The 24,850-nt window shown below is 38.2% G+C and overlaps 1 protein-coding gene across 6 annotated transcripts in view; it reads left to right on the forward strand.

Moving 5' to 3' along the window:
* ASH1L (ASH1 like histone lysine methyltransferase) overlaps window positions 1–24,850 on the forward strand; it is a 337,510-nt gene that overhangs the window by 287,813 nt on the left and 24,847 nt on the right. For all 6 annotated transcript variants that reach the window (XM_037825772.1, XM_037825775.1, XM_037825773.1 and 3 more), the window contains 3 exons: window positions 19,213–19,286; window positions 23,343–23,388; window positions 23,502–23,610. In XM_037825772.1, coding sequence (XP_037681700.1) covers window positions 19,213–19,286; window positions 23,343–23,388; window positions 23,502–23,610 — 229 coding nt within the window. The remainder of the gene's footprint in view (window positions 1–19,212; window positions 19,287–23,342; window positions 23,389–23,501; window positions 23,611–24,850) is intronic.

Here is a 24,850-nt window from a genome sequence, read left to right on the forward strand (position 1 = left end):
TGTAGCAGTGGTATAAACATAGGAAAGAGAAGTCAATGGAATAGAATAAAGAGCCTAGAAACTTACCTTTCAAGTATGAAAAGTTAGTATTGGGATTAAAATCATTTGGGAAAGGACAGGCTATTCAATAAAAAGGGTTAAGATGTTTGGCCATCCAATGAAATTAAAGTTGGTTCATTAATTGCCACCATAAAAATACCAAATGGATTAAAGCCCTCCCTACATAAGAAACATAATTTTAAAACTCTTGGAAGAAAATATAGGAGAATATCTGTATGACATTTGGTTTAGAAGGAGGAAAAGGGCATGATTTGATGGACAGAATTCAGTTTTAGGGTGAGAAGAATGATCCCTGAATACTATATAGAAGCAGGAGTGTGCAAGTTTGTATTTAGGAAATTGTGCTTAGCATACCCCAGACAGAATAGATCCCAGTAGACCTACTTCAAGACACTTACTGATCAGACTGTCCAATGTCAAACACAGAATTCTGAAAGCATGCAGGGAAAAGTGATACATCAGATACTAGGGAAGCTCGATAAGACTATGTACAGATTTCTCCACAGAAACCATGGAGTCAAGAAGGCAGTGGTATGATATTTTTAAGATACTAAAAGAGGAAAAACTGCCAACCAAGAATTCTATACCCAGCAAAACTGTCTTTCAAAAATGAGGGAGAGATCAAAGTATTTTCAGACAGACACTGAGAGAGTTTGTGAATAAGAAACCTGTGATTCAAGAAAAACTAAAGGGAATTCTAAAGGCTGATAGAAAAAGACAGGAGAGAGAGGTTTGGAGAAGAGTGTAGAAATTAAGAGTATCAGGAAGGGGAGAGGGAGAGAGAGAGAAAAATATAAGATATAACATGGAGTCCAAAAGACAAAATGGTAGAAGAAAGTACTGCGCTTACAATAATAACATTAAATGTCAATGGATGGAATCCCACAATAAAAAGACATAGACTGGCAGAATGGATTAAAAAACAAGACCCATCTCTATGTTGTCTACAAGAAACTCACTTCAGACACAAGGACAAAAATAGGCTGAAAGGGAAAGGGTGGAAAAAGATAAATCACACAAACAACAACCAGAAAAAAAGCGGGAGTAGCTATATTAATATCAGACAAATTAGATTTCAAATGTAAAACAAAGGAGACAAAGAAGGACACTATGTATATTAATAAAAGGGTCAATTCATCAAGAAAACATAACAATCATAAATATTTATGCGCTGAGTCAGAGTTCCCCAAAATACATGCGGCAAATGCTGTCAACACTCAAGGGAGAAGTAGCTGCTTCTGCAGTAATAGTTGGAGACTTCAATACACCACTCTCACCAATGGATAGAACATCTAGACAGAGGATTAATAAGGAAACAGAGATGTTGAATTGTAGGATAAATGATCTAGACTTGACAGACATTTATAGAATACTACAACCTACAACAACAGGATATGCATTTTTCTAAGTGCTCATGGATCATTCTCTAGGATAGATCACAGGTTGGATCATAAAGCAAGTCTCAACAAATTGAAAAGAATTGATATTATACAAAACACCTTCTCTGACCATAATGGAATGAACTTGGAAATCAGTAACAGGCAGGTCAGAAAATTCACAAACATATGGAGGCTAAATAACATACTCTTAGACAACCAGTGGGTAAAAGGAAGAAATTACAAGAAAAATCGCTAAATACCTCAAGTCAAATGAAAATGAAAACACAACATATCAAAACTTATGGGATGCAGCAAAGGCTGTGCTGAGAGGAAAAATTATTGCCCTAAATGCCTATGTTAAAAGAGAAAAAATTGTGGAATTAACTGCTCCCCTGGAGGAACTAGAGAAAGAGCAGCAAATTAATGCCAAAGCAAACAGAAGGAAAGAAATAACAAAGGTTAGAGCAGAAATTAATGAAATTGAGAACAGGAAAACAATAGAGAGAATCAACAAAACCAGAAGTTGGTTCTTAGAGAAAATAAATAAAATCAATGGACCCTTAGCTAGGCTAACCAAAAAAAAAAGAGAGAAAGAGAGAGAAAGAGAAAGAATGGATGCAAATAAACACAATCAGAAATAGAAAAGGGACATAACTACTGGCCCTGCAGAAATAAAGGAAATAATGGGAAGATACTATGAGCAACTATATGCTAATACATTAGACAACCTAGATGAAACGGACAACTTCTAGAAAAGCATGAACAACCAACATTGACTCAAGAAGAAATAGATGACCTCAACAAACCTTTCACAAGTAAAGAGATTGAATCAGTCTTCAAACAGTTCCCAAAGAAGAGAAGCCCAGGACCAGATGGCTTCACATGTGAATTCTACCAAGCATTCAAGAAAGAATTAGTACAATCCTGCCCAAAGGCTTCAAAAAAATTGAAGACAAGGGAAAGCTTATCTGACTCATTCTATGAAGTCAACATCACCCTAATACCAAAGGCAGACAAAGATACCACAAAAAAAGAAAATTATAGACCAATCTTTTTAATGAATATAGTTGCAAAAATCCTCAACAAAATACTCACAAATCAAATCCAGCAGCACCATAAAAGAATTATACACCACAACCAGGTGGGATTTATTCCAGGTATGTGAGACTGGTTCAACCAGGAAAATCAATTAATGTAATACACCACATAAATAAATCAAAGCAGAAGCACCACATGATCATCTTGATTGATGCAGAAAAAGCATTTGACAAAATTCAACATCCTTTCTTGTTGAAAATTCTTCAAAGGATAGGAATAGAAGGAAACTTTCTCAATATGATAAAGGCAATATATGAAAAACCCACAGCTAACATACTCAGTGGGGAAAGACTGAAAGCTTTCTCTCTAAGATCAGGAAGAAGACAGGGATGCCCACTGTCACCATTGTTATTCAACATTGTGCTGGAAGTTCTAGCTAAAGTAATTAGACAAGAAAAAGAAATAAAAGGCATCCAAATCGGAGAGGAAGTAACTTTCACTATTTGCAGATGCCATGATTCTATATATAGAAAATCCAGAAAAATCTATAGCAAAGCTACTAGAACTACTCAATGAATACAACAAAGGGCAGGCTAAAAGATCACCATGCAAAAATCTGTAGTGTTCCTATACACAATAATGTACAAGAGGAGGAAATCAAGGAAAAAATTCCACATACAATAGCACTAAAGAATCAAGTATTTAGGATAAGCTTAACCAAAGCCACAAAAGACCTATATGGAGAAAACTACAAGAAACTGCTAAAAGAAATCAAACAGGACCTAAAAAAACTGAAGAACATTCCATGTTCCTGGATTGGAAGAGTTAGCCAGAGACAAAGGGACAAATACTATATGGTCTCACTAACGTGAACAACATTAATGAACAAACTTTGAGAGTTAAAACTGGGAACACAGGTTATCAGGGGATAGAAAATTGTTAGAGATCAGGCACTTCATGCTGAAGCATTATAGAATGTTCAACAGGATTTACTGAGTAGATACAGAGATGGAGAGTGCAGTGCTGTGTGATGATAGCATGGTATTGTAGGTGCACTGACCAAGGATGTCTGTAAGTGGGGTTGAGGAAGGAGGGCTGGGAACATGTGTGATAACCAGAGGGAAGGATGGAGGATAGAGACTGGGACTGTGTAGCTCGGTGAAACCTAGAGTGGTCAGTGATGGTGACTAAATACACAAATGTAAAAATGTTTTTACATGGGGGAGAACAGATGAATGGTAACCTTGCAGGACGTTGAAAAGGGGAGGGTTTTGGGGGAAAGAATATAACCAATGCAACTGGAGTCTGGGGTTAACAATAACATTGTAGTATGCTCCCTTTAAATGTGATGGGGCAATATACCAAAGCTGAATGTCTGGGACAGAGGGGTGTAGGGGAGGGGTACTGGATTCTTGGTAGTGGTGTTGTTGACTGACCTATTTTATTTTTACTTTTACTTTTATTCTTTTTAATATTATTTTGTTTCAATTCTTTTTTTTTTTTTTTTTTTTTTGAGTAATGAACATGCATAAGTGCTAATTGTGGAGATGAATGCAACCATTTGGTGATACTATTAACAATTGATTCTACACTGTGGATGATTGTATGGTATTTGAATATATCCCTATTAAATTGCAGGGGGAAATAAACAAACAGGGACACAAGTGTTGGAGAGACCTTGGAGACGGAGATGTATGTATTCACTGTTGGTGGAGAAGTAGAATGGTGTAGCCTAACTGAAGGGCGGTATGGTAGTACCACAAGAAGCTAGCTATGTGGGGGTTTCAAGGTCCTGCAACCTCAGTATGGGGTAATACTTGGAAGATCGGAGAGCAGGGAATCGAATGGGTATTTACGCACCAGTATACAGGGCAGCAGTCAGAATAGTGAACTGTAGTGTATACATACAATAGAAAATTGAGCGACTACAAGAAGAAATGAAGCTGTGAGACATGCACTAGGTTAATGGATCTTGTGTACAGCATTTTGAGTGAAGCATGCCAGAAATGAGAGATGAAATATTATAATGCCTCACTAATATGAACTACCTCTAATGTGTAAACTGTGAGAACTGAATCTTAGAGCACAGTTTATCAGGGAAGTGTTTACTGTAATTGTCTCTAGATTATAAGCTCTTACAGCAGTCACATCTATTCCTGAGTTATAATGGTGATCTCTGAATCCTGAGATGCTGAGCTCCTTGTGTACGACCTGGTCGGTCTCTGGAACTTTGGGTATCTGTGTGACACATGAGACTCGGAGCTAGAACTTGGCAGCTATGAATGTCAGTACTACCCCATATGGTTGAAAGAGCTGCAAAAGAATGCAGACTTTAATTAGAGATGTGAACGAATTGGATCTGGTTAGGACTGAGGCAAATCAGGCCCAAGGGTAAAGGTCAATACTGACTGGGTTTTAAAACTACAACTTACGTTTGATACCAAGAGAGGAGATGTTTATCTGGTGCAGGATCTATATTTTCTGTAGCTCACTAGATAATCTAACTTGTACAGTCAGTTTGTTTGAACACCATAGGTGCAGGGAGCAATGTATGAGAAGTGGGATTTGGTGAGTTTGTACAGGCTGGGGTGAAATCCCAACACATCCCAGAGTGATATGGGCAGAGAGTATAAGTGTATTTGCGGTGCCCCTGAGGAGCTGGGGAGAAATGCGGAAGTGTTGGACTTCCCCACCTGGGCTACTGCTGATTTTCCTGCAAACACTGAGGACTGCCAATTTAGTGGGCCAAGCCCTCAGTCTGGGGTCCTTCCCCTGTGAGGCTGGTTGCTGCAAGGGAGAGGCTAAGCCCACTTACAATTGTGCCTACCCCCACCCCGAGAGCCTCTTTGTTGCTCAGATGTGGCCTCCTCTCTCTCTAAGCCCACTCGGCAAGTAAACTCGCTACCCTCCCCTCTACTTGTGATGTGACTCCCAGGGGTGTGAATCCTCCTGGCAACGCAGGAAATGACTCCTGGAGATGAGTCTGGACCAGCACTGTGGGATTGAGAGGATCTTTTTGACCAAGAGGGGAAAGAGAGATGAAGCAAAGTAGGGTTCCAGTGGCTTTGAGAGATTTCAAATGGAATTGTGAGGTCACTCTGGAGGGTATTCCTATGCGGTGTATAGATACCACCTTTTAGTCTTTGGTGTCTTGGAGTGACTAGAGGGAAATGCCTGAGGCTGTCAAACTGCAACCCAATGACCTTGATTACCTAGCATGATTGTGACTATGAAAACCTTGTGGCTCTCACTCCCTTTATCCAGTATATGGACAGAATGAGTGGAAAACTGGGAACAAAAATTAGATGAAAAATAGGATGGAATGAAGGGGATGGAAAGATGTAGGTGTTCCATTTTGCTTTTATTTTTATTTTGGAGTAAGGAAAACGTTCAAAAATTGATTCTAGTGATCACCACACAACTGTATGCTGGTGCTGTGAATAATTGATTGTACACTGTGTGTTCTAGTTTGCTAATGCTGCAGAATGCAAAACACCAGAGAAGGATTGGCTTTTATAAAAAGGGGGTTTATTTGGCTACACAGTTACAGTCTTAAGGCCATAAAGTGTCCAAGGTAATACATCAGTAATTGGGTACCTTCACTGGAGGAAGGCCAATAGCGTCCAGAAAACCTCTGTTAGCTGGGAAGGCACGTGGCTGGCGTCTGCTCCAAAGTTCTGGTTTCAAAATGGCTTTCTCCCAGGATGTTCCTCTCTAGCAAGCTTGCTCCTCTTCAAAACGTCACTCACAGCTGCACTGAGTTCCTTCTCTTTGAGTCAGCTCATTTATAAGGCTCCACTGATCAAGGCCCACCCTGAATGCGTGGGGCCATGCCTCCATGGGAATATCTCATCAGAGTCATCACCCACAGCTGGGTGGGGCACATTCCAAGCAAATCTAATCAGGACCAAAACATCTGCCCCACAAGACTACATCGAAGATAATGGCATTTGGGGGACACAGTATATTCAAACTGGCACACTGTGGATGACTATAGGGTGCGTGACATGTCAGTTAAATTGTATTTTAAAAAGTAAATTAATGAGAGGAGGAGGGGAATGGGATGTTTTGATCCTCTTTTTTATTTTTATTTTCATTTTATTTTTTGGAGTAATGAAAACATTCAAAGTTTGATTGTGGTGATGAAAGCACAACTATATGACTATACGGTGAACAACTGTACGCTTTGATTGATTGTATGTTACGTGATTATATCTCAATAAAATTGCATTATAAAAAAGAAATTATGCTTAGGAAGAGTAGAATTCAGGAAATAGTGAAGAAAGGAGATGACATTGTTTAAGTGGGTTAAAAGAGACTTAACCCACTTAAACATAAGCCATGGAACATATTTATTCTATGCCCACGCTTTTCTAGACACTTCGGATGTATTAATAAACAAAATAAACAAAGATCCCTGCCTTTGTGGGGCATGTATTCTTCCAGTCAGGAAAAGAATCACAGTGTCCCCATCTTTCTGGGTCTCCTGTTTTTTCTCAGGCTGAAAAACCCATAAACTTGCTTTTTTTTTTAATTTTTTATTGAGATTGTTCACATACCATACAACTACCCAAAGATCCAAAGTATACAATCATTTGCCCATGGTACCATTATACAGCTGTGCATCCATCACCACAATTAATTTTTTTTTCAATTTTTAGAACATTTTCATTACTCCAGAAAAGAAAAAGACAAAAAAAGGAGACTCAAATCTTCCCATACCCCTAACCAACCCTCCCTCTGTTATTGATTCATAGTTTTGGTATAATACACTTGTTACTGTTGATGAAAGAATGTTAAAATACTACTAACTGTAGTATATAGTTTGCAATAAGTATATACTTTTTTCCTATATGTCTCTCTATTATTAACTTCTAGTTATAGTGTCATACATTTGTTCTAGTTCATGAAAGAGATTTCTAATATTTGTGCAGTTAATCACAGACATTGTCCACCACAAGATTCACTGTTTTTATACATTCCCATCTTTTAACCTCCAACTTTCCTTCTGGTGACATACGTGACTCTGAGCTTACCCATTCCACTACCTTCACACACCTTTTAGCGCTGTTGGTTATTCTCACAACATGCTACCATCACCCCTGTCCATTTCCAAACATTTAAGTTCACCCTAGTTGAACATTCTGCTCGTAATAAGCAAACACTCCCTCTTCTTTAGCCTCATCCTATATCCTGGTAATTTATATTTCATGTCTATGAGTTTACATATTATAATTGGTTCATATCAGTGAGATTCTGCAATATTTGCCTTTATGTGTCTTATTTCACTCAATATAGTGCCCTCAAGGTTTCTTCATCAACCCCTTTCTTTTACGATGGTTTTGTTCACACACCATACATTCCATCCTAAGTAAACAATTGTTGGTTCCCTGTATAGTCATGTATTTATGTATTCAGCACCATCGCCACTATCTGTAAAGGACATCTCCATTTCTTTCCCAAAGAGGGGAAGAGTCAAAGAAGGCAGAGAGACAAAAGAAAAAGAAAAAAGAGAGAGAGAAATAAAACAACAACAACAAAAACCTGATAGCCAGAAAGCAACAAAAGGAAAGAGAGCATTGACCTAAAGTAGAATAAAGAGTCAGACAACCTCACCGTTGCCAGGAGTCCCATATTCTTCACCTACCGTCCCACCCCCACCCATGCATTTAACTTTGGTATATTGCCTTTATTATATTAAAGGAAGCATAATACAATGTTTCCGTTAATTATAATCTCTAGTTTGCATTGGTTGTATTTTCCCCCCATTCCCACCCTATTTTTATCACCTTGTAATGTTGGCATTCATTTGTTCTCCTCATGTAAAAACATATTTGTACTTTTTATTACAATCATTGAGCACCCTAGGTTCCCCTGAGTTACACAGTCCCAGTCTTTATCCTTCATCTTTTGTTCTGGTGTCCCACATGGTCCCAACCTTCCTCTTTCACCCATACTCACAGTCATCTTTGTTCAGTGTACTTACATTGCTGTGCTACTATCTCCCAAAACTGTGTTCCAAACCTCTCACTCCTGTCTTTCCTTTTCTGTCTGCAGTGCTTCCTTTAGTGTTTACTGTAGAGCAAGTATCTTGTTCACAAACTCTGTCATTGTCTGTTTGTCTGAGAATATTTTAAGTTCTCCCTCATATTTAAGGACAGTTTCGCCAGATATAGGATTCTTGGTTGGCGGTTTTTCTCTTTCAGTATCTTAAATATATCACCCCACTTCCTTCTTGCCTCCATGGTTTCTTTTGAGAAATCCGCACATAGCCTTATCAAGCTTCCTTTGTATGTGATGGATTGCTTTTCTCTTGCTGCTTTCAGGATTCTCTCTTTATCTTTGACATTTGATAATCTAATTATTAAGTGTCTTGGCGTGGGCCTATTCAGAGCTATTCTGTTTGGTGTACGCTGTGCTTCTTGGATCCATAATTTTATGTCTTTCATAAGAGATAGGAAATTTTCATTGATTATTTCCTCTATTATTGCTCCTGCCCCTTTTCCCTTCTCTTCTCCTTCTAGGACACCAATGACACGTACATTCCTAATTTTCATTTTGTCCTTAAGTTCCCGGAGACGTTGCTCATATTTTTCCATTATTTTCTCTATCTGTTCTTTTGTATGTAGGCTTTCAGGTGCCTTGTTCCCCAGTTCCTGAGTGTTTTCTTCTGCTGCTTGAGATCTGCTGTTGTATGTTTTCATTGTGTCTTTCATCTCTTGTTTTGTGCCATTCATTTCCATAGATTCTGCTAGTTGGTTTCTTGAACTTTTAATTTCTACCTTATGTACACCCAGTGTTTTCATTATATGGTCCATCTCTCTTGCCATATCCTCCCTAAACTTTTTGAATTGACTTAGTATTAGTTGCTTAAGTTCCTGTGTCTCAGTTGAAGTGCAAGTTTGTTCCTTTGACTGGGCCATAACTTCCTTTCTTTTAGTGTAGGTTGTAGTTTTCTGCTGTCTAGGCATGGTTTCCTTGGTTACCCTTATCAGGTTTTCCCAGGCCAAAACGGGCTCCAGTCCCAGAAGAAAGAACTATTCAGTATCCGGTTTCCCTGAGAGTGTCTTATAGAAAATTGGTACACCCTGTGAGGCCTCAGGTCACTGTGCTTTTCTGCCCAGCAGGTGGCGCCTGTCAGCCTGTAGCTCCAGACTGGTGTAAGGAGGTGTGGCCCATGGCTGTTTTCCCCCAGGCTCTGGGGTCTGGTTCTGAATGGAAGGCACGTAGTAGAGCTGGGCCCCACCTCTTTCCTCTTAGAGAAGATAGTCCCCCTAGGGAGAGGTCATTAACATTTCTTTGGTCTCTCTCTGCCTGTGCTATCGCCACCCTTGTCTGGGTCAGAGCACTGGGAACTGAAAATGGCTGAGGCGTTCTTCACTGAACCAAAACAGGGACAGAAAGCCCCCTTTCAGGGCTAGTCCGCAGCCACCCTCCGGCTCTCCAAGGTCAGTCTTCACCCAAAGCCTCTGTCTGCTTGTTGGGGATTCACCTCGAGCAGTCCACACTTGTTAATTAAAACCCCAGTTGGAGCTCAGCTGTGCTGTATTCACTCACTGGGAGAAAGCTGCTCTCTGGCTCCACGAGGCTTTGCAGCTTGGGGCGTGGGGGAAGGGGACTCCCGGCTTGGATTCACAGTTTTTACTTCCAGATTTTATGCTACAGTCTTGGGCATTCCTCCCAATTCAGATTGGTGTATGATGAGTGGATGGTCATGTTTGTCATCCCCCCCCCCCACCAGTTACTCCAGATTATTTACTAGCTGTTCCTGTTTGCTTATTAGTTGTTCAGGGGGACTAACTTGCTTCCACTTCTGTGCTGCCATCTTAGCTCCTCCCTAAACTTGCATTTTTTGTGTTATTTATTGAAATTTGAACATAGTTTCATGTTAGTGACTGATCATTTTTTATAACCCCTTGATGACATTCATTTTTCTCAAACTGTTAGGAACTGTTACTACAAGCTTTTCTTTGGGGGAATATCAAGACTACACAAAATAACAAAGGGGAAATTAATAAACCTTATCTGTCTAATCCAATAATTAGATTATCTGTAACAAAGTTGAGTGTCTTCTTCAGGGTCAGTCACTATCTACTTGGTAAGTAACCAGGTTGTCCTCTTGAAATAGAAAAGAGGAAAAGCTATTGCTATGTATCTTTACTCTCCTTTTTATTGGTCATCTCCCTTCTCTTTGGTTTTCCTTCTTTGCCTAACTACCTGATTAACAATGGAACATTTATATGGAGATTTTCCACCTCCAAGTCTTGTTCATTCCCCTTCATACGAGGATTGATTTTGGAAAAGAAAATCAGCATGGACTTTGCCCCATTAGATTTCAAAGTTAACACAGCTTTAGAGGTTCTGATTCCTTCCTTAAAATAACTTTGTTGTCCATAAATTCAAAGAGAAAAGTGAAGTATTTTCTTCCTCCTTCCCTAGTGATGAGTGACAGGACTATCTCAAAATTCACTACCACCACAGCAGTAAGAAATATCCACAGAAGATTTCATTTCATATAATTTTCAGATGGATAGAGAGTGATTATTTTTCTTTTTTTACGTAGGAATTAACTAAAGAATGTTTTTTTTTCCAAATGAGGACCTCCTAGGTAGGGTCCACTGGGTCATCATCTCAAGCTAAAGTTGATCAAAGTAATCTCTTTAAACGGGTCTCACTTCTCAGAAATGAAATTACCTGGCTCTGATTTCAGAAATGTTAGAAGAAAGGAAAGAGTGACCCATCATTCTTTTTTTTCCCTCTGGCTCTCATTATTGGGTTAGATACAACACAGAGGAGGAATACAAATACTGCCAGGAAAAACATTGTGACAAATATGGAGACTTGCTGCCTTAGAAAAACCCAAGATGTTAGGCTGTAGGGGAAAAAACTGTGCTTTTGAGGTTACTTGGAATGGATGTAGATGCTTTGTTTCTTAGGAGGAGAAAAAAAGAGTATTCTTTTTAAAAATTCAGAATTTAGTGTCTACTCTCCTCTTTTACACTCTTTTCTCTAGAGAAAACATGTAAGCTATTACTAGCAAAGAAAGGAATTAACATTAAGGGGCTTATACCATCTTCTAAGAACCAGTCTTAAAAATTACATTTTTTTAATAAATGGAATTTTTTTGAGATACATTCACACACCGTATAATCCATCCAAAGTATTCAGTCAGTGGCTCACAGTATCATCATGTAGTAGTGCATTCATCACCACAATCAATTTTAGATTTTTTTCATTACTCCTAAAACATAAAAATAAGAAAATAAAAACAATAAAAAAATTAAAAAGAACACCCAAAACATCTCATGCCCCTTAACCACCCTCCTATCATTTATGTATTTTTGTCTATATTTTATTACTCATCTGCCCATAAGCTGGATCCAGGGAATGTCAGTAACAAGGTTTTCACAATCACATGGTTACATAATAACAGCTATATAGTTATACAGTCATCATCATGAATCAAGTCTACCGGATTACAGTTCAGCAGTTTCAGGTATTTTCTAGCTATTCTAATATACTGTAAACTTAAAGGAATATCTATATAATGCAAAGAATAGCCTCCAGAATGACTTCTTGACTCTATTTGAAATCTCTTAGCCACTGAAACTTTATTTTGTTCCATTTATTTTCTTCCTTTTGGTGAAGAAGGCTTTCTCAATCCCATGATGCCAAGGCCAGGCTCATCCCTGGGATTTGTGTCCCACATTGCCAGGGAGACTTACACCCCTGGGAGTCATGTCCCACATAGTGGGGAGGGTAGTGAGTTAACTAGCAGAGTTGCCTTAGAGATACAGCCACATCTGAGCAACAAAAGAGGTTCTCTGGTGGTGATTCTTGGGCATAGTTATAAGTATGCTTAGCTTCACCATTGGAGAAATACATTTCGTAAAGTCAAGCCTTTAGATAGAGGGCTTGATTGGAAGCCCCTATTGCTTAAAAGAATAGCAGGAATTCCCCAAATGGAAAAGTTTAATAGTTCCACATTTTTCCCCAGTCCCTTAAGGGGACTTTGCAAATACTTTAAAAATTACATTTATTTTTATTGTTATTAAAAAAACTGTACGTGCTCATTGTAAAAAAAAAAAAATTAAGTAAATGGGTGTAAATTAAAATATAGCTGGTTTTTCCCCAACATTTTATGATATTTTTCAACATACAGAAAATTTAAAAGAATTTTACATTGAGTACATAATACCCTACCACCTAGATTCTACCATTTTACTTTACTTTTACATTTTGCTTTACCTGACTTGTTATATATCTGTCTGTTAATCCCTCTTACTTTGGGGCACACTCCAAAGTAAACTGTGGACATTGAGATACTTCCCCCTAAACATTTTAGCATATATATCATAAGCAAGAGCTCAAATATGTTTATAGGCTTTTCTCCTATGGTAATATTACTTTCAAGGAAATGCAGAAATCTTAAATGTGCACTTGCTGAGTTTTCAAATGCATATATCTGTGTAATCCAGCAAAGCTCTTCTCAAGATAAAGAACTTCACCATCACCCCAAAAAGTTCCCTACCATATAATTTTATTAAGTCCTTACAAAATGAATGAATGCAGAACATACTATGGACTTGTCTTCATGTCAATACATTTTTACCTCAGTCTTTAATATTCCTTTTTTTTTTTTGATTTACCAAAATTTTTTCCCCAATCATAGACCAAAGTAGTTGGTTGACACTTTCTCACTACAAATTTTATAGATACATATTCAGCTTTTGATTCCCTATCTACAAGTGGACTCTGGCATTCTATCAATTATAATCCCAGACCTTTTATTATATTACCTTATCTATATATGTGATTTTCCCCTAGATATAACTGTAATCCATGCTGCTGTATCATCAGTTTTGTCCAATCAATAAACTCATTACACGCTAACATAAATACCATGCTTTCATGAAAAATAACTTTCAAAAAACTTTAGTGAGGCGAGTGACTTTGATTTTGATTTTTGCAAATCTCATTTTTAATGCAATTTTATTGAGATATACTTACATAACATGCAGTCCTTCGAAGTGTACAGTCATTTGTTCATAGTATCGTCATATAGTTGTACATTCATCACCACAGTCAATCTTTGAACATTTTCATTACTCCAAAAAGTAAAATCAAAATTAGAATAAAAAAGAACATCCAAAACAGTCTATTCCCTTCCTCCTCCATTGTTCATTTACTTTTTTCACACTCATTCATTGTTTTTTTAACTTTATCAAAAAATTAAGAAGCAAACAATTAAAAAAAATTCAAACAAAACCAAAACAATGGAATAAGAAAAAACAAATAACCTAAAATAACTACATTGCTTTCAACATGTTCCTACCCTACCCCATGAAAATAAACAGACTATAACCCAACAAAGGAATAAGAAAAACAAAAAACCTAAAATAACTGCATTTCTGAAAACTTGTTCCTACCATACCCCCCAGAAATTAACAAAGCATAATCGTTCCTGAGCATTCCCATAAGTTTTTTTTTTTCCATTTTTATTGAGATTGTTCAGATACCATACAATTATCCAAAGATCCAAAGTGTACAATCACTTGCCCCTGGGTACCCTCATACAGCTGTGCATCCATCACACTTAATTTTTGTTCAATTTTTAGAAACTTTTCATTACTCCAGACAGAAATAAAGTGAAAGATGAAAAAAGAAAAAAAGAAAAGGAAACTCTAAACCTCCCCTATCCCTAACCAACCCCCCTCAATTGTTGACTCCTAGTATTGATACAGTACGTTTGTTACTGTTTATGAAAAAATGTTGAAATACTACTAATTGTAGTATATAGTTTGTAATAGGTATATAGTTCTTCCCTATATGCCCCTCTATTATTAACTTCTAATTGTATTGTCATACATTTGTTCTGGTTCATGAAGTGATTTCTAGTATTTGTACAGTTGATCATGGACATTGCCCACCATAGGATTCAGTTTTATATATTCCCATCTTTTGACCTCCAACTTTCCTTCTGGTGACATATATGACTCTGAGCTTCCCCTTTCCACCTAATTCACACACCATTCGGCGCTGTTAGTTATTCTCACGTCTTGCTACCAACACCCCTGTTCATTTCCAAACATTTAAGTTCATCCTAATTGAACATTCTGCTCATACTAAGCAAGAGCATCTACATTTCTTCCACAAGGCAGGAGGGAGAGTCAAAGAAGGTAGAGAGGCAAAAGAAAGAGGAAACAAAAAAAAATGACAGCTAGGAAGCAGCAAAAGGAAAAATAACCTTAAATCAAAGTAGAATAAAGAATCAGACAATACCACCAATGTCAAGTGTCTAACATGCCTCCCCTATCCCCCCCTCTTATCTGCATTCACCTTGGTATATCACCTTTGTTACATTAAAGGAAGCATAATACAATGATTCTATTAGTTACAGTCTCTAGTTTATGCTGATTGCATCCCTCCCCCAATGCCTCCCCATTGTTAACACCTTGCAAGGTTGACATTTGCTTGTTCTCCCTCGTGAAAGAACATATTTGTACATTTTATCACAATTGTTGAATACTCTAGATTTCACCAAGTTACACAGTCCCAGTCGTTATCTTTCCTCCTTTCTTGTGGTGTCTCACATGCTCCCCATCTTTCTCTCTCAACCGTATTCATAGTTACCTTTGTTCAGTGTACTTACATTGTTGTGCTACCATCTCCCAAAATTGTGTTCCAAACCACACACTCCTGTCTTCTGTCACCCTGTAGTGCTCCCTTTAGTATTTCCTGTAGGGCAGGTGTCTTGTTCACAAAGTCTCTCATTGTCTGTTTGTCAGAAAATATTTTGAGCTCTCCCTCATATTTGAAGGACAGCTTTGCTGGATACAGGATTCTTGGTTGGTGGTTTTTCTCTTCCAGTATCTTAAATATATCACACCACTTCCTTCTTGCCTCCATGGTTTCTGCTGAGAGATCTGCACATAGTCTTATTAAGCTTCCTTTGTATGTAATGGATTGCTTTTCTCTTGCTGCTTTCAGGATTCTCTCTTTGTCTTTGACATTTGATAATCTGATTATTAAGTGTCTTGGCGTAGGCCTATTCATATCTCTTCTGTTTGGAGTATGCTGCGCTTCTTGGATCTGTAATTTTATGTCCTTCATAAGAGATGGGAAATTTTCATTAATTATTTCCTCTATTATTGCTTCTGCCCCCTTTCCCTTCTCTTCTCCTTCTGGGACACCAATGATACGTACATTATTGTACTTTGTTTCATCCTTGAGTTCCCAGAGACGTTGCTCATATTTTTTCATTCTTTTCTCCATCTGCTCCTTTGCATGTAGGTGTTTTGTTCTCCAGTTCCTGAGTGTTTTCTTCTGCCTCTTGAGATCTGCTGTTGTATGTTTCCATTGTGTCTTTCATCTCTTGTGTTGTGCCTTTCATTTCCATAGATTCTCCTAGTAGGTTTTTTGAACTTTTGATTTCTGCCGTATACATGTCCAGTTCTTCCTTTACAGCCTCTATCTCTTTTGCAATATCTTCTCTAAACTTTTTGAATTGATTTAGCATTAGTTGTTTAAATTCCTGTATCTCAGTTGAAGTGTACATTTGTTCCTTTGGCTGGGCCATAACTTTGTTTTTCTTAGTGTAGGTTGTAATTTTCTGTTGTCTAGGCATGGTTTCCTTGGTTATCCAAATCAGGTTTTCTCAGACCAGAACAGGCTCAGGTCCCAGAGGGAAGAAATATTCAGTGTCTGGTTTCCCTGAAGGTGTGTCTTAGAAAATTGCTCCACCCTTTGATGCCTCGGGTCACTGTGCTTTTCTGCCCAGCAGGTGACGCCTGTTAGCCTTTAATTCTTGACTGGTGTGAGGAGGTATGGCCGTGTTCTCCCAGGCTCTGGGGTCTGGTTCTGAATGGAAAGGGCCCCACCCCTTTCCTCTTAGAGAAGACAGACCCCTCAGGTGGAGGTCATTAGCATTTCAATGGTCTGTCTCTCTGCTTGTGGTGTCTCCACCCTTCCCAGAGTCACAGCCCTGGAAACTGGAAATGACTGGGGCTTTCTCCACTGAGCCGAAAAAGAAACAGATAGTCCCCTTCACACCCAGTCCAAGGCAACCCTCCGGCTCTCCCAGGTCAGTCGTCACCCAAAGCCTCTGTCTGTTTTTGGGGGCTGCGTACCTGTAGTGAGCAGTTCACACTCGCTACTTAAAACCCCAGTTGGAGCTCAGCTAAGCTGTATTCGCTTGCTGGGAGAGAGCTTCTCTGTGGCACCACGCGGCTCCGCAGCTCGGGCTATGGGGGAGGGGGTCTCCCGACCTGGTTCCGCAGGTTTCACTTACAGATTTTATGCTGTGTTCTTGGGCATTCCTCCCAATTCAGGTTGGTGTATGATGAGTGGATGGTCTCGTTTGTCCCCCCACAGTTATTCTGGATTATTTACTAGTTGTTTCTGGTTTTTTGTAGTTGTTCCAGGGGGACTACTTAGCTTCCACTCCTCTCTATGCCGCCATCTTGCCCGACCTCCCATAATTTTTTAACCCTCCGTAACTTATGTGTTCTTATTAGATTATCATTCCCCCTTCATTATTTGCTGTCTATCGCCAGGTCCCCTACATTCTACAATATAAATCATTTATTTTACATTTTTCACAGTGTTTACATTAGTGGTAACATACAATATCTCTCTTTTTGTGCCTGGCTTATTTTGCTCAGCGTTATGTCTTCAAGTTTCATCCATGTTGCCATATGTTGCACCACCTCGTTCCTTCTTATTGCCATATAGTATTCCATTGTGTGTATATACCACATTTTGTTTATCCACTCATCTGTTGAAGGACATTTGGATTGGTTCCATTTCTTGGCAATTGTGAATAATGCTGCTGTGAGCATTGGTGTGCAAATATCTGTTCGTGTCACTGCTTTCAGATCTTCCGGGTATATACCAAGAAGTGGAATTGCTGGATCAAAGGGTAGTTCTATACCTGGTTTTCTGCATTTTCTTTAATGTCTGACTTGAGACAGCTGGATCCTCAAATCTGCTTTTCCATTCAATCTGTTATGATGTTATTTTGGATGAAGTACATAAAGAAAATCTGGCTTCACACAAATTCTTTTTGGAAAGGGGAGTATTTTAAATAACAATTTCAATAAGTGTGGATATTTTACTTTGATATCTTATCAAAAATATAAAGATAATAGTTCTTCAAGGTTGGTTGCAATGTAGAATCTGAAATCAGTGAGCATCATGTACTCCATTACATTAAAATCCATGGTCTCTCTTGCACTTTGAATGTATCTTTTATCCATGTCTGATTTTATAACCTTATACACTGATCATCTGAAAAATATAGTCTCATTAAGTTACATAGCTCTTCCAAATGTTAACATATTTCCCTTATAACATCAAAAACAGTTCACATTTGTTAGTATCACTACTGTTTTCATCAGAAAGATCTTTAAGTAGTAGAAAATGGTAGCAGATACAAGTGGCTACAAGTTTTCCAAAATCTAATTTTCACTTGAAAGTTCAAATTTTATCATTTGCAACAAATACAATGAATTGTGTTTCTTGAATAACAAGCTTATTTCATTCATTTTAACTACCCAAGTCTGAATAACTGTAGTTTGTTAGCTTTTCTTTCAAGTAAAAGTGGTGTTCCATGAAAAAAGCAGCTAGTGTAGCTCCCCACTCAAACATTTGCACAAGTGCTTTTTCTTGAGACAGCCTTTGTACTTAATGCATACTTTATGCATCATGCTTTATGCATACTTTCCATTGTGCCACACAAAAATATTAAAAATCTTGACTCCTGGGTCAAGATTTAATGTAACTTTTACTACTTCATCAAAAGCATTCTTAAACACTGCTGGTGTTTGTTTTTATTGTGAGTTTGTTATGGGGTGGAATACTATGACTACTAATGGTTTTGTGCCTCTGCTTTGATTCATGCTAAGGTGTCAACAGTTCTCCCCACCATTGTTTTTTTTTGCTATTACTGCAAATGTCAACATAATGGAAAAGTCATACAACATAGCATCTGAGTATTAGTTTTAAAATAGTTTTGACCTTGCCAGACCCATTGGGGTCTGAGAAATGCTGGTCTAGAGATGAATTATAGGACAACTGTCCAAATAACAAGACAAACTATAAGTGCAAGAACAGAGCCAAGCATTCTGGGGTTTGAGATGACAAAAAGGTCTTATAAAATCAGGAAATTGGAGAGGTCTTTTTAAAGTAGAAAGGAGACTTTGAAATTGACTTTAAAGTTAATATTTCAATACGTGGAGAAATTTTAACTGATCATAAATTTTCATGGAGAAACTCTGCTTATTAAATGCAAGGACTCCTGTTTGTTTTTTAAAAAAAAAAAAAACCTCATGTTTTCCTTTTTTATAGTCAACCTTAGATTATGTAGAATAACGAAAGAGAGCAAAAGCTAGATGCTCTACAGTTGATAACTTATAATCTAAAAATCCATAGCGTTTAGTTAGCTAGCTTCATAATGCCTGTGTATTTTTGGTAGCAGGTTTCCTATGTCAGAAGGTTTATGTACGCTAATATTAAAATTAAATAGCTTTAGTGTATACCATAAAGAATACTGGAAAAGAATAGCTAAAATTAAAAATTAATAATGGAAAAATGCATGAAATTTAAAAAAAAATCTTTATTTTCCTAGTCCATGTATTGTGGATTTTGTGGCTCTTAAACTGTATTATATGAATGCATATCCAAATAGATGTTGAAATTGGTAGTTTTTTGTTTTGTTTTTTTTTTGTTGTTCCAGGGAAGTATCTAAGGCAAAAGCGAATTGACTTCCAGCTTCCCTATGACATCCTTTGGCAGTGGAAACACAATCAGGTATGCAGCTTATTTTGTCAGGCTTCATTCTTACATGGTAAAGTGGGGAGAGGCAGGGTATATATATGCAACTCTTCTCTCTTCCTTCTTGTTATATTCTCATCTTGAGTGTTGAGTAGTAGGGACACTATGAATTTACATCCATATTTAATGTGACCTATTTGCCTTTACCCATACTGCAAAATAGCAGTAAGTTCTTGTTTCCCTGAGCAACCTTCTGCTATTATTCTGGACTTTTATTTTGGTAGCAAAGATTCTGTTCTGTAAGAATCCTGTTTGATGCAGATCTCAGTAGAATTTAGATGTACTGCCAGCAGCACTAAGAAATTTCAGGCTTTATTTTCATTGGCTCCTTCCCATCAATTTGAAATTTATTTTTCACATACAAAAGAGATTCTTCTTCCAATGGAAGCAGGGAAATATTGAACACTCTTGTACTTTTAAAAGATCTTAAAATATATTGGCAACTAAAAAATAGGAAGGTGCTGTTTTTCTTTCCTACTTCCCTAATTAAAGTGTTTCTTCCAGTGATTTTTGTATTAAGCTGCAGCCCTCAGGCCCCATAGTGAGAACAACCATTGGGAAATAGAAGTAGCATGCAAATAAACTGAACGGGCTCCTGGATTTTGCCAGAATGCCACCAAATATTAATTTTGGAAACCAAAAGCAATTGATGTTCCACTCTGCTTTCTCTTCTCTGGTGGCCTTTCTTGAATTCTAAAAGGATCAATATGTTAGGTATTTGTCTTGGAAATTTCTTTAAAAATGAAGGGGAGAACCCAAGATGGCAGCTAGGTAAGACAGGGCAAAAAAACACCTCCATGAAAAATACTAGATAAAGGCCAGAAAGTGACCCAGAAGACCAGTTCCAGTGATGCACCAGCCAGACAAGGTCTGCTGAATCCACAGGGACCATGCATTTGGTGAAACTCGGAGTCTACATTCTGAAACGAGTGAGTGAGCCGGTTGAAAGTCTGGCGGCCACGCTGCGGTGTGGGGAAACTGTGGGTTGGCATTTGGAGATGGACTATTCTTTTAAAAAAAAAAAACAAAAAAAACCTGGGACTGACTGCTGATACAACGGTGAGAACCGGCACAGTGAAGCACAGCAGGAGTGGACTCTCCCAACGCCTCGGTGTCTGGCATGGAGGATAGCCCTACCCACACCCACTGCTGATTGTCTCGGGTCCAGGGGGGCAGAGGGGAGCCCAAAGGAGAAAGAAACCGCACCCCTTGTAACTATTTCCCCGGCGCGCTGGAGATGCTCCCGCCCGGGGCTGGACCCACAGCCCAGAGCCATGCCAAGAAACCCAGTGTGACAGGGAGTGATTCCCACAGCACCGCGCATACACCACAATATCAGCCGTGGACAGTGGCCTTTAGGGCACCCACAGCTAATTGTCCCGGAGCTGGGAAGGCGGAGCTGTGTGAAGAGGGGGAAATTAACACACCCCATTCAACCATCTTTACAGCAGTCTGGGAACACCCCTGCACAGCGCGGCAGCCCAGGGCTTCCCTGGAGGGCCGGCGCACACTTGTGACATCGTACAGCCTTCCCTCGGCTGGGGTCCTGGAAGAGCATGGCTGAGAAGGGGAACCCTCTTGGAAATCCCCGGGACCATATGCCAGTGCCAGAGACTTGTGGGTTAGCGGCAGAGACGATCTGTGGTGGGACTGAGGTGAAGGCTTGGACTCATGCAACAGCCTTAAATCTCCAGGAACACCTAGGAGGTTTGATTATTAAAGCTGCCCTGCCTTCCTAATCGCTCAGACACACGCCCCACATTCAGGGCAGACAGCACCAACAACACACCCAAACTTGATGTACCAATTGAACCCCACAAGAATCAGACCCCCACACACCACAAAGACAAAGCTGGGGAGAACAGACTTGAGGGGAATAGGTGACTCGCAGATGCCATCTGCTGGTTAGTTAGAGAAAGTGTACACCACCAAGCTGTAGATCTGACAAATTAGAGATTGGTATTTTATAGAACCTGAAAGAACCCTATCAAGTAAAGCAAATGTCAAGAGGCCAAAAACAACAGAAAGTCCTAAAGCATAGATAAAACCAGATGATATGGAGAACCCAAACCCAAACACCCAAATCAAAAGATCAGAAGAGACACAGTACTTGGCGCAATTAATCAAAGAACTAAAGTCAAACAATGAGAGCATGGCACAGAATATAAAGGAAATGAAGAAGAGCATGGCACAGGATATAAAGGACACAAAGAAGACCCTAGAAGAGCATAAAGAAGAAATGGCAAGAGTAAATAAAAAAATAGAAGATCTTATAGAAATAAAAGAAACTATTGGCCAAATTAAAAAGACACTGGATACTCACAATACAAGATTAGAGGAAGTTGAACAATGACTCAGACCACAGAATGGAAAATGAAAGAACAAAAGAAAGAATGGTGAAAAAATAAAAAAAAAATCGAAATGGATCTCAGGGATACAAGAGATAAAATAAAACATCCAAATTTAAGACTCATTGGTGTCCCAGAAGGGGAAGAGAAGGTCTAGAAAGAGTATTCAAAGAAATTATTGGGGAAAACTTCCCAAACCTTCTACGCAATATAAATACACAAAGCATAAATGCCCAGGAAACTCCAAATAGAATAAATCCAAATAAACCCACTCCAAGATATATTCTGATCAGACTGTCAAACACTGAAGAGAAGGAGCAAGTTCTGAAAGCAGCAAGAGAAAAGCAATTCACCACATACAAAGGAAACAACATAAGACTAAGTAGTGACTACTCAGCGGCCACCATGGAGGTGAGAAGGCAGTGGTGTGACATATTTAAAATTCTGAGAGAGAAAAATTTCCAACCAAGAATACTTTATCCAGCAAAGCACTCCTTCAGATTTTGAGGGAGAGCTTAAATTTTTCACAAACAAATGCTGAGAGATTTTGCTAATAAAAGACCTGCCCTGCTTCAGATACTAAAGGGAGCCCTACCAACAGAGAAACAAAGAAAGGAGAGAGGTATAGAGAAATTTAACAGACATATATGGAACATTGCATCCCAAATCACCAGGACCCACATTCTTCTCTAGTGATCATGGATCTTTCTCCAGAATAGACCATATGCTGGGACGTAAAACAAGCCTCAATAAATTAAAAAAAAAAAAAATGAATTTATTCAAAGCACATTCTCTGACCACAATGGAATACAAATAGAAGTCAATAACCATCAGAGACTTAGAAAATTCACAAACACCTAGAGGGTAAAAATTAGGGAGAGATGAAAACATTCCTGGATAATCAAAAGCTGAGGGACTTCATCACCAGCAGATCAGTCATATAAGAAATGCTAAAGGGTATTGAGCAAACTGAAAGGAAGGGACACTAAACAATTGACTGAAACCACATGAAATGAATATTTCCAGTAAAGATCACATGGTAAATATAAAAAAAAAAAAAAAATGAAGGGACAGTGCTTTGAACATACCCACTGAAAAATGATGGTGGGATTTTTCCAGCAGCTTAATAAACAGTCTAGTTTAGATCAAATTGTTGTTTGTTTTATACTGTACTCCATGGAGAAATCCTAGCAGACAGACTACCTGATTTCTAATACATTCTTGATTGCGATATGATAGCCCCATTTTTCTACCTGCCCTTTATTCACTAAATCAAGTGCCTTAATTAAAATGGGAAATGTTTTGCCCTCTAGTTCCAGCCTGAAAAACCAGAGTAATGATCTTCTTAATTTCATAGTACCTACCCAAACCATCTAAACAAGCTCAGTGCAAGTTTTCCTGATCTAAGAATATACAACATGCTAAAGAAGCAAATAATTCAAAATGCATTTCTTGAAACTGTTAAATGCTTCTTCTGTTGACTCTAGTTCTCTCTTACCCTAATAGAATAAATCACCTTTTATTCCACGGTAAAACATCATCGCACCAAGAGTGTCCTTCAAGCATATCTAACCTAAAAGTGGTGTAAATATTTCCATGTGAGCAAAAGACATGGATAATTTCCATATTTATAGTGATTGGTGCTGTTGTCTGGTATATCAATATTTTTCTTTTTTTCTTCTAGCTATACAAAAAGCCAGATGTCCCCCTATATAAAAAAATCCGTTCAAGTGAGTAACTTGGGGCTATTTTTTCTGCCTCTATACCATCAATGTTCTTCTTAGCCTGGTACTTGAAAAATTATCCTGTATATTCACAGTCTGTTCTTTGCTATCTTCTCAAGATGTCTACGTTGATGTTAAACCCCTTTCTGGTTACGAGGCTACCACCTGTAACTGTAAGAAACCAGATGATGACTCCAGGAAGGGCTGTGTGGATGACTGCCTCAATAGGTAAGGTATAAAACTTATTCCTCTGAAGCATGGGTTTTGGGGTATACGTAAGACACTTCTTTTAGAGGGAAAAGTTAAGTAGTTCTTTGATTTCCCCTCAGGAAGTTACATAATCAGAGATGGATAAAAATTAAGTGATAGGCTGAATAAAGTAGTAAGAGAATGAAATTTAGAGTCTTATATACTGGGTTTAAACCCTCTTACTATTTATGAGATCCAGGGAAACTTATTTAACCCCTCTGATAAAAATAGTACTTCTTTATAGTATTTAATTTGTGAAAATTAAATGAGACAGTTTTCATGGAGTATTAAATATCACAGTCATATGCACTAGCCTCAATATATGGTACTCATACATACTGTGAGGAACTGGAGATGGACAATGGTAGTGTGAGTGGAGAGGAAGGGCATGATATATTTTGGAGGAAATTTTGTTTGATAAACCATTGGCATATAGGGGATATGCACATGATAATTGGGTTGATGTTGTTTATGAGAGATGCTAATGCTATCTTCAGAAATAGAAAGTCTGGAATCTATAACTGGTTTAGAGATAAAAATGATGATTTTGATCTGGGGACACTGAGTTTACAATGACTTTAGATTTCAAATGGAAATCTCTATTAGAGACGCAGGACTAGAGATATAATGATTTTTATTATTGTTGGTTTTATTAATATGAAAATTTACAGCAAAAAAAGAACCAATTAATATCACATCAATACTTCCTAATCCTAATCCTGGCAGGAGGACAGCTGCTTTCCCAGTCTCCAGTGCCTTGTGGGCTCAGGGAGTCGGTGTTTCAGCACTCCTGCTTCAGTGTGCCAGCTGGGAAATTCTGCCTTACTTACATCACTATAGATCTTGTCATTATACATACATGCAGTTTTGCATAGTGGTAATAGCTGTTCAGTGTAATATGCACTGATTTTTTTCACTACTAAATATTTTGTTTATACTTTTATGTGTCCATATGATCCATAAGCTCATCACTTTTAGCACTTACGTAGTCTTCTTTCTTCTGTTTAATCATTCAAATTATTTCCTATGTTTGTTACTAAAAATGACACTAGTATGAAAGTCTGTATAAATTCCTTTATATATATATCTTTAGAGTATATTTTTTGGAAGAATTACCTAGACGAAGTATATGAACATTTATATAATTCTAATTATATACTATGAGATCTCATAAAATACTGTGTTTGAGTCCAAAGTCTTGTTCTTTCTAGTATACCTC

Source organism: Choloepus didactylus, chromosome 2, assembly GCF_015220235.1.
Source record: "Choloepus didactylus isolate mChoDid1 chromosome 2, mChoDid1.pri, whole genome shotgun sequence".
In the NCBI taxonomy this organism is placed as follows: Eukaryota; Metazoa; Chordata; class Mammalia; order Pilosa; family Megalonychidae; genus Choloepus; species Choloepus didactylus.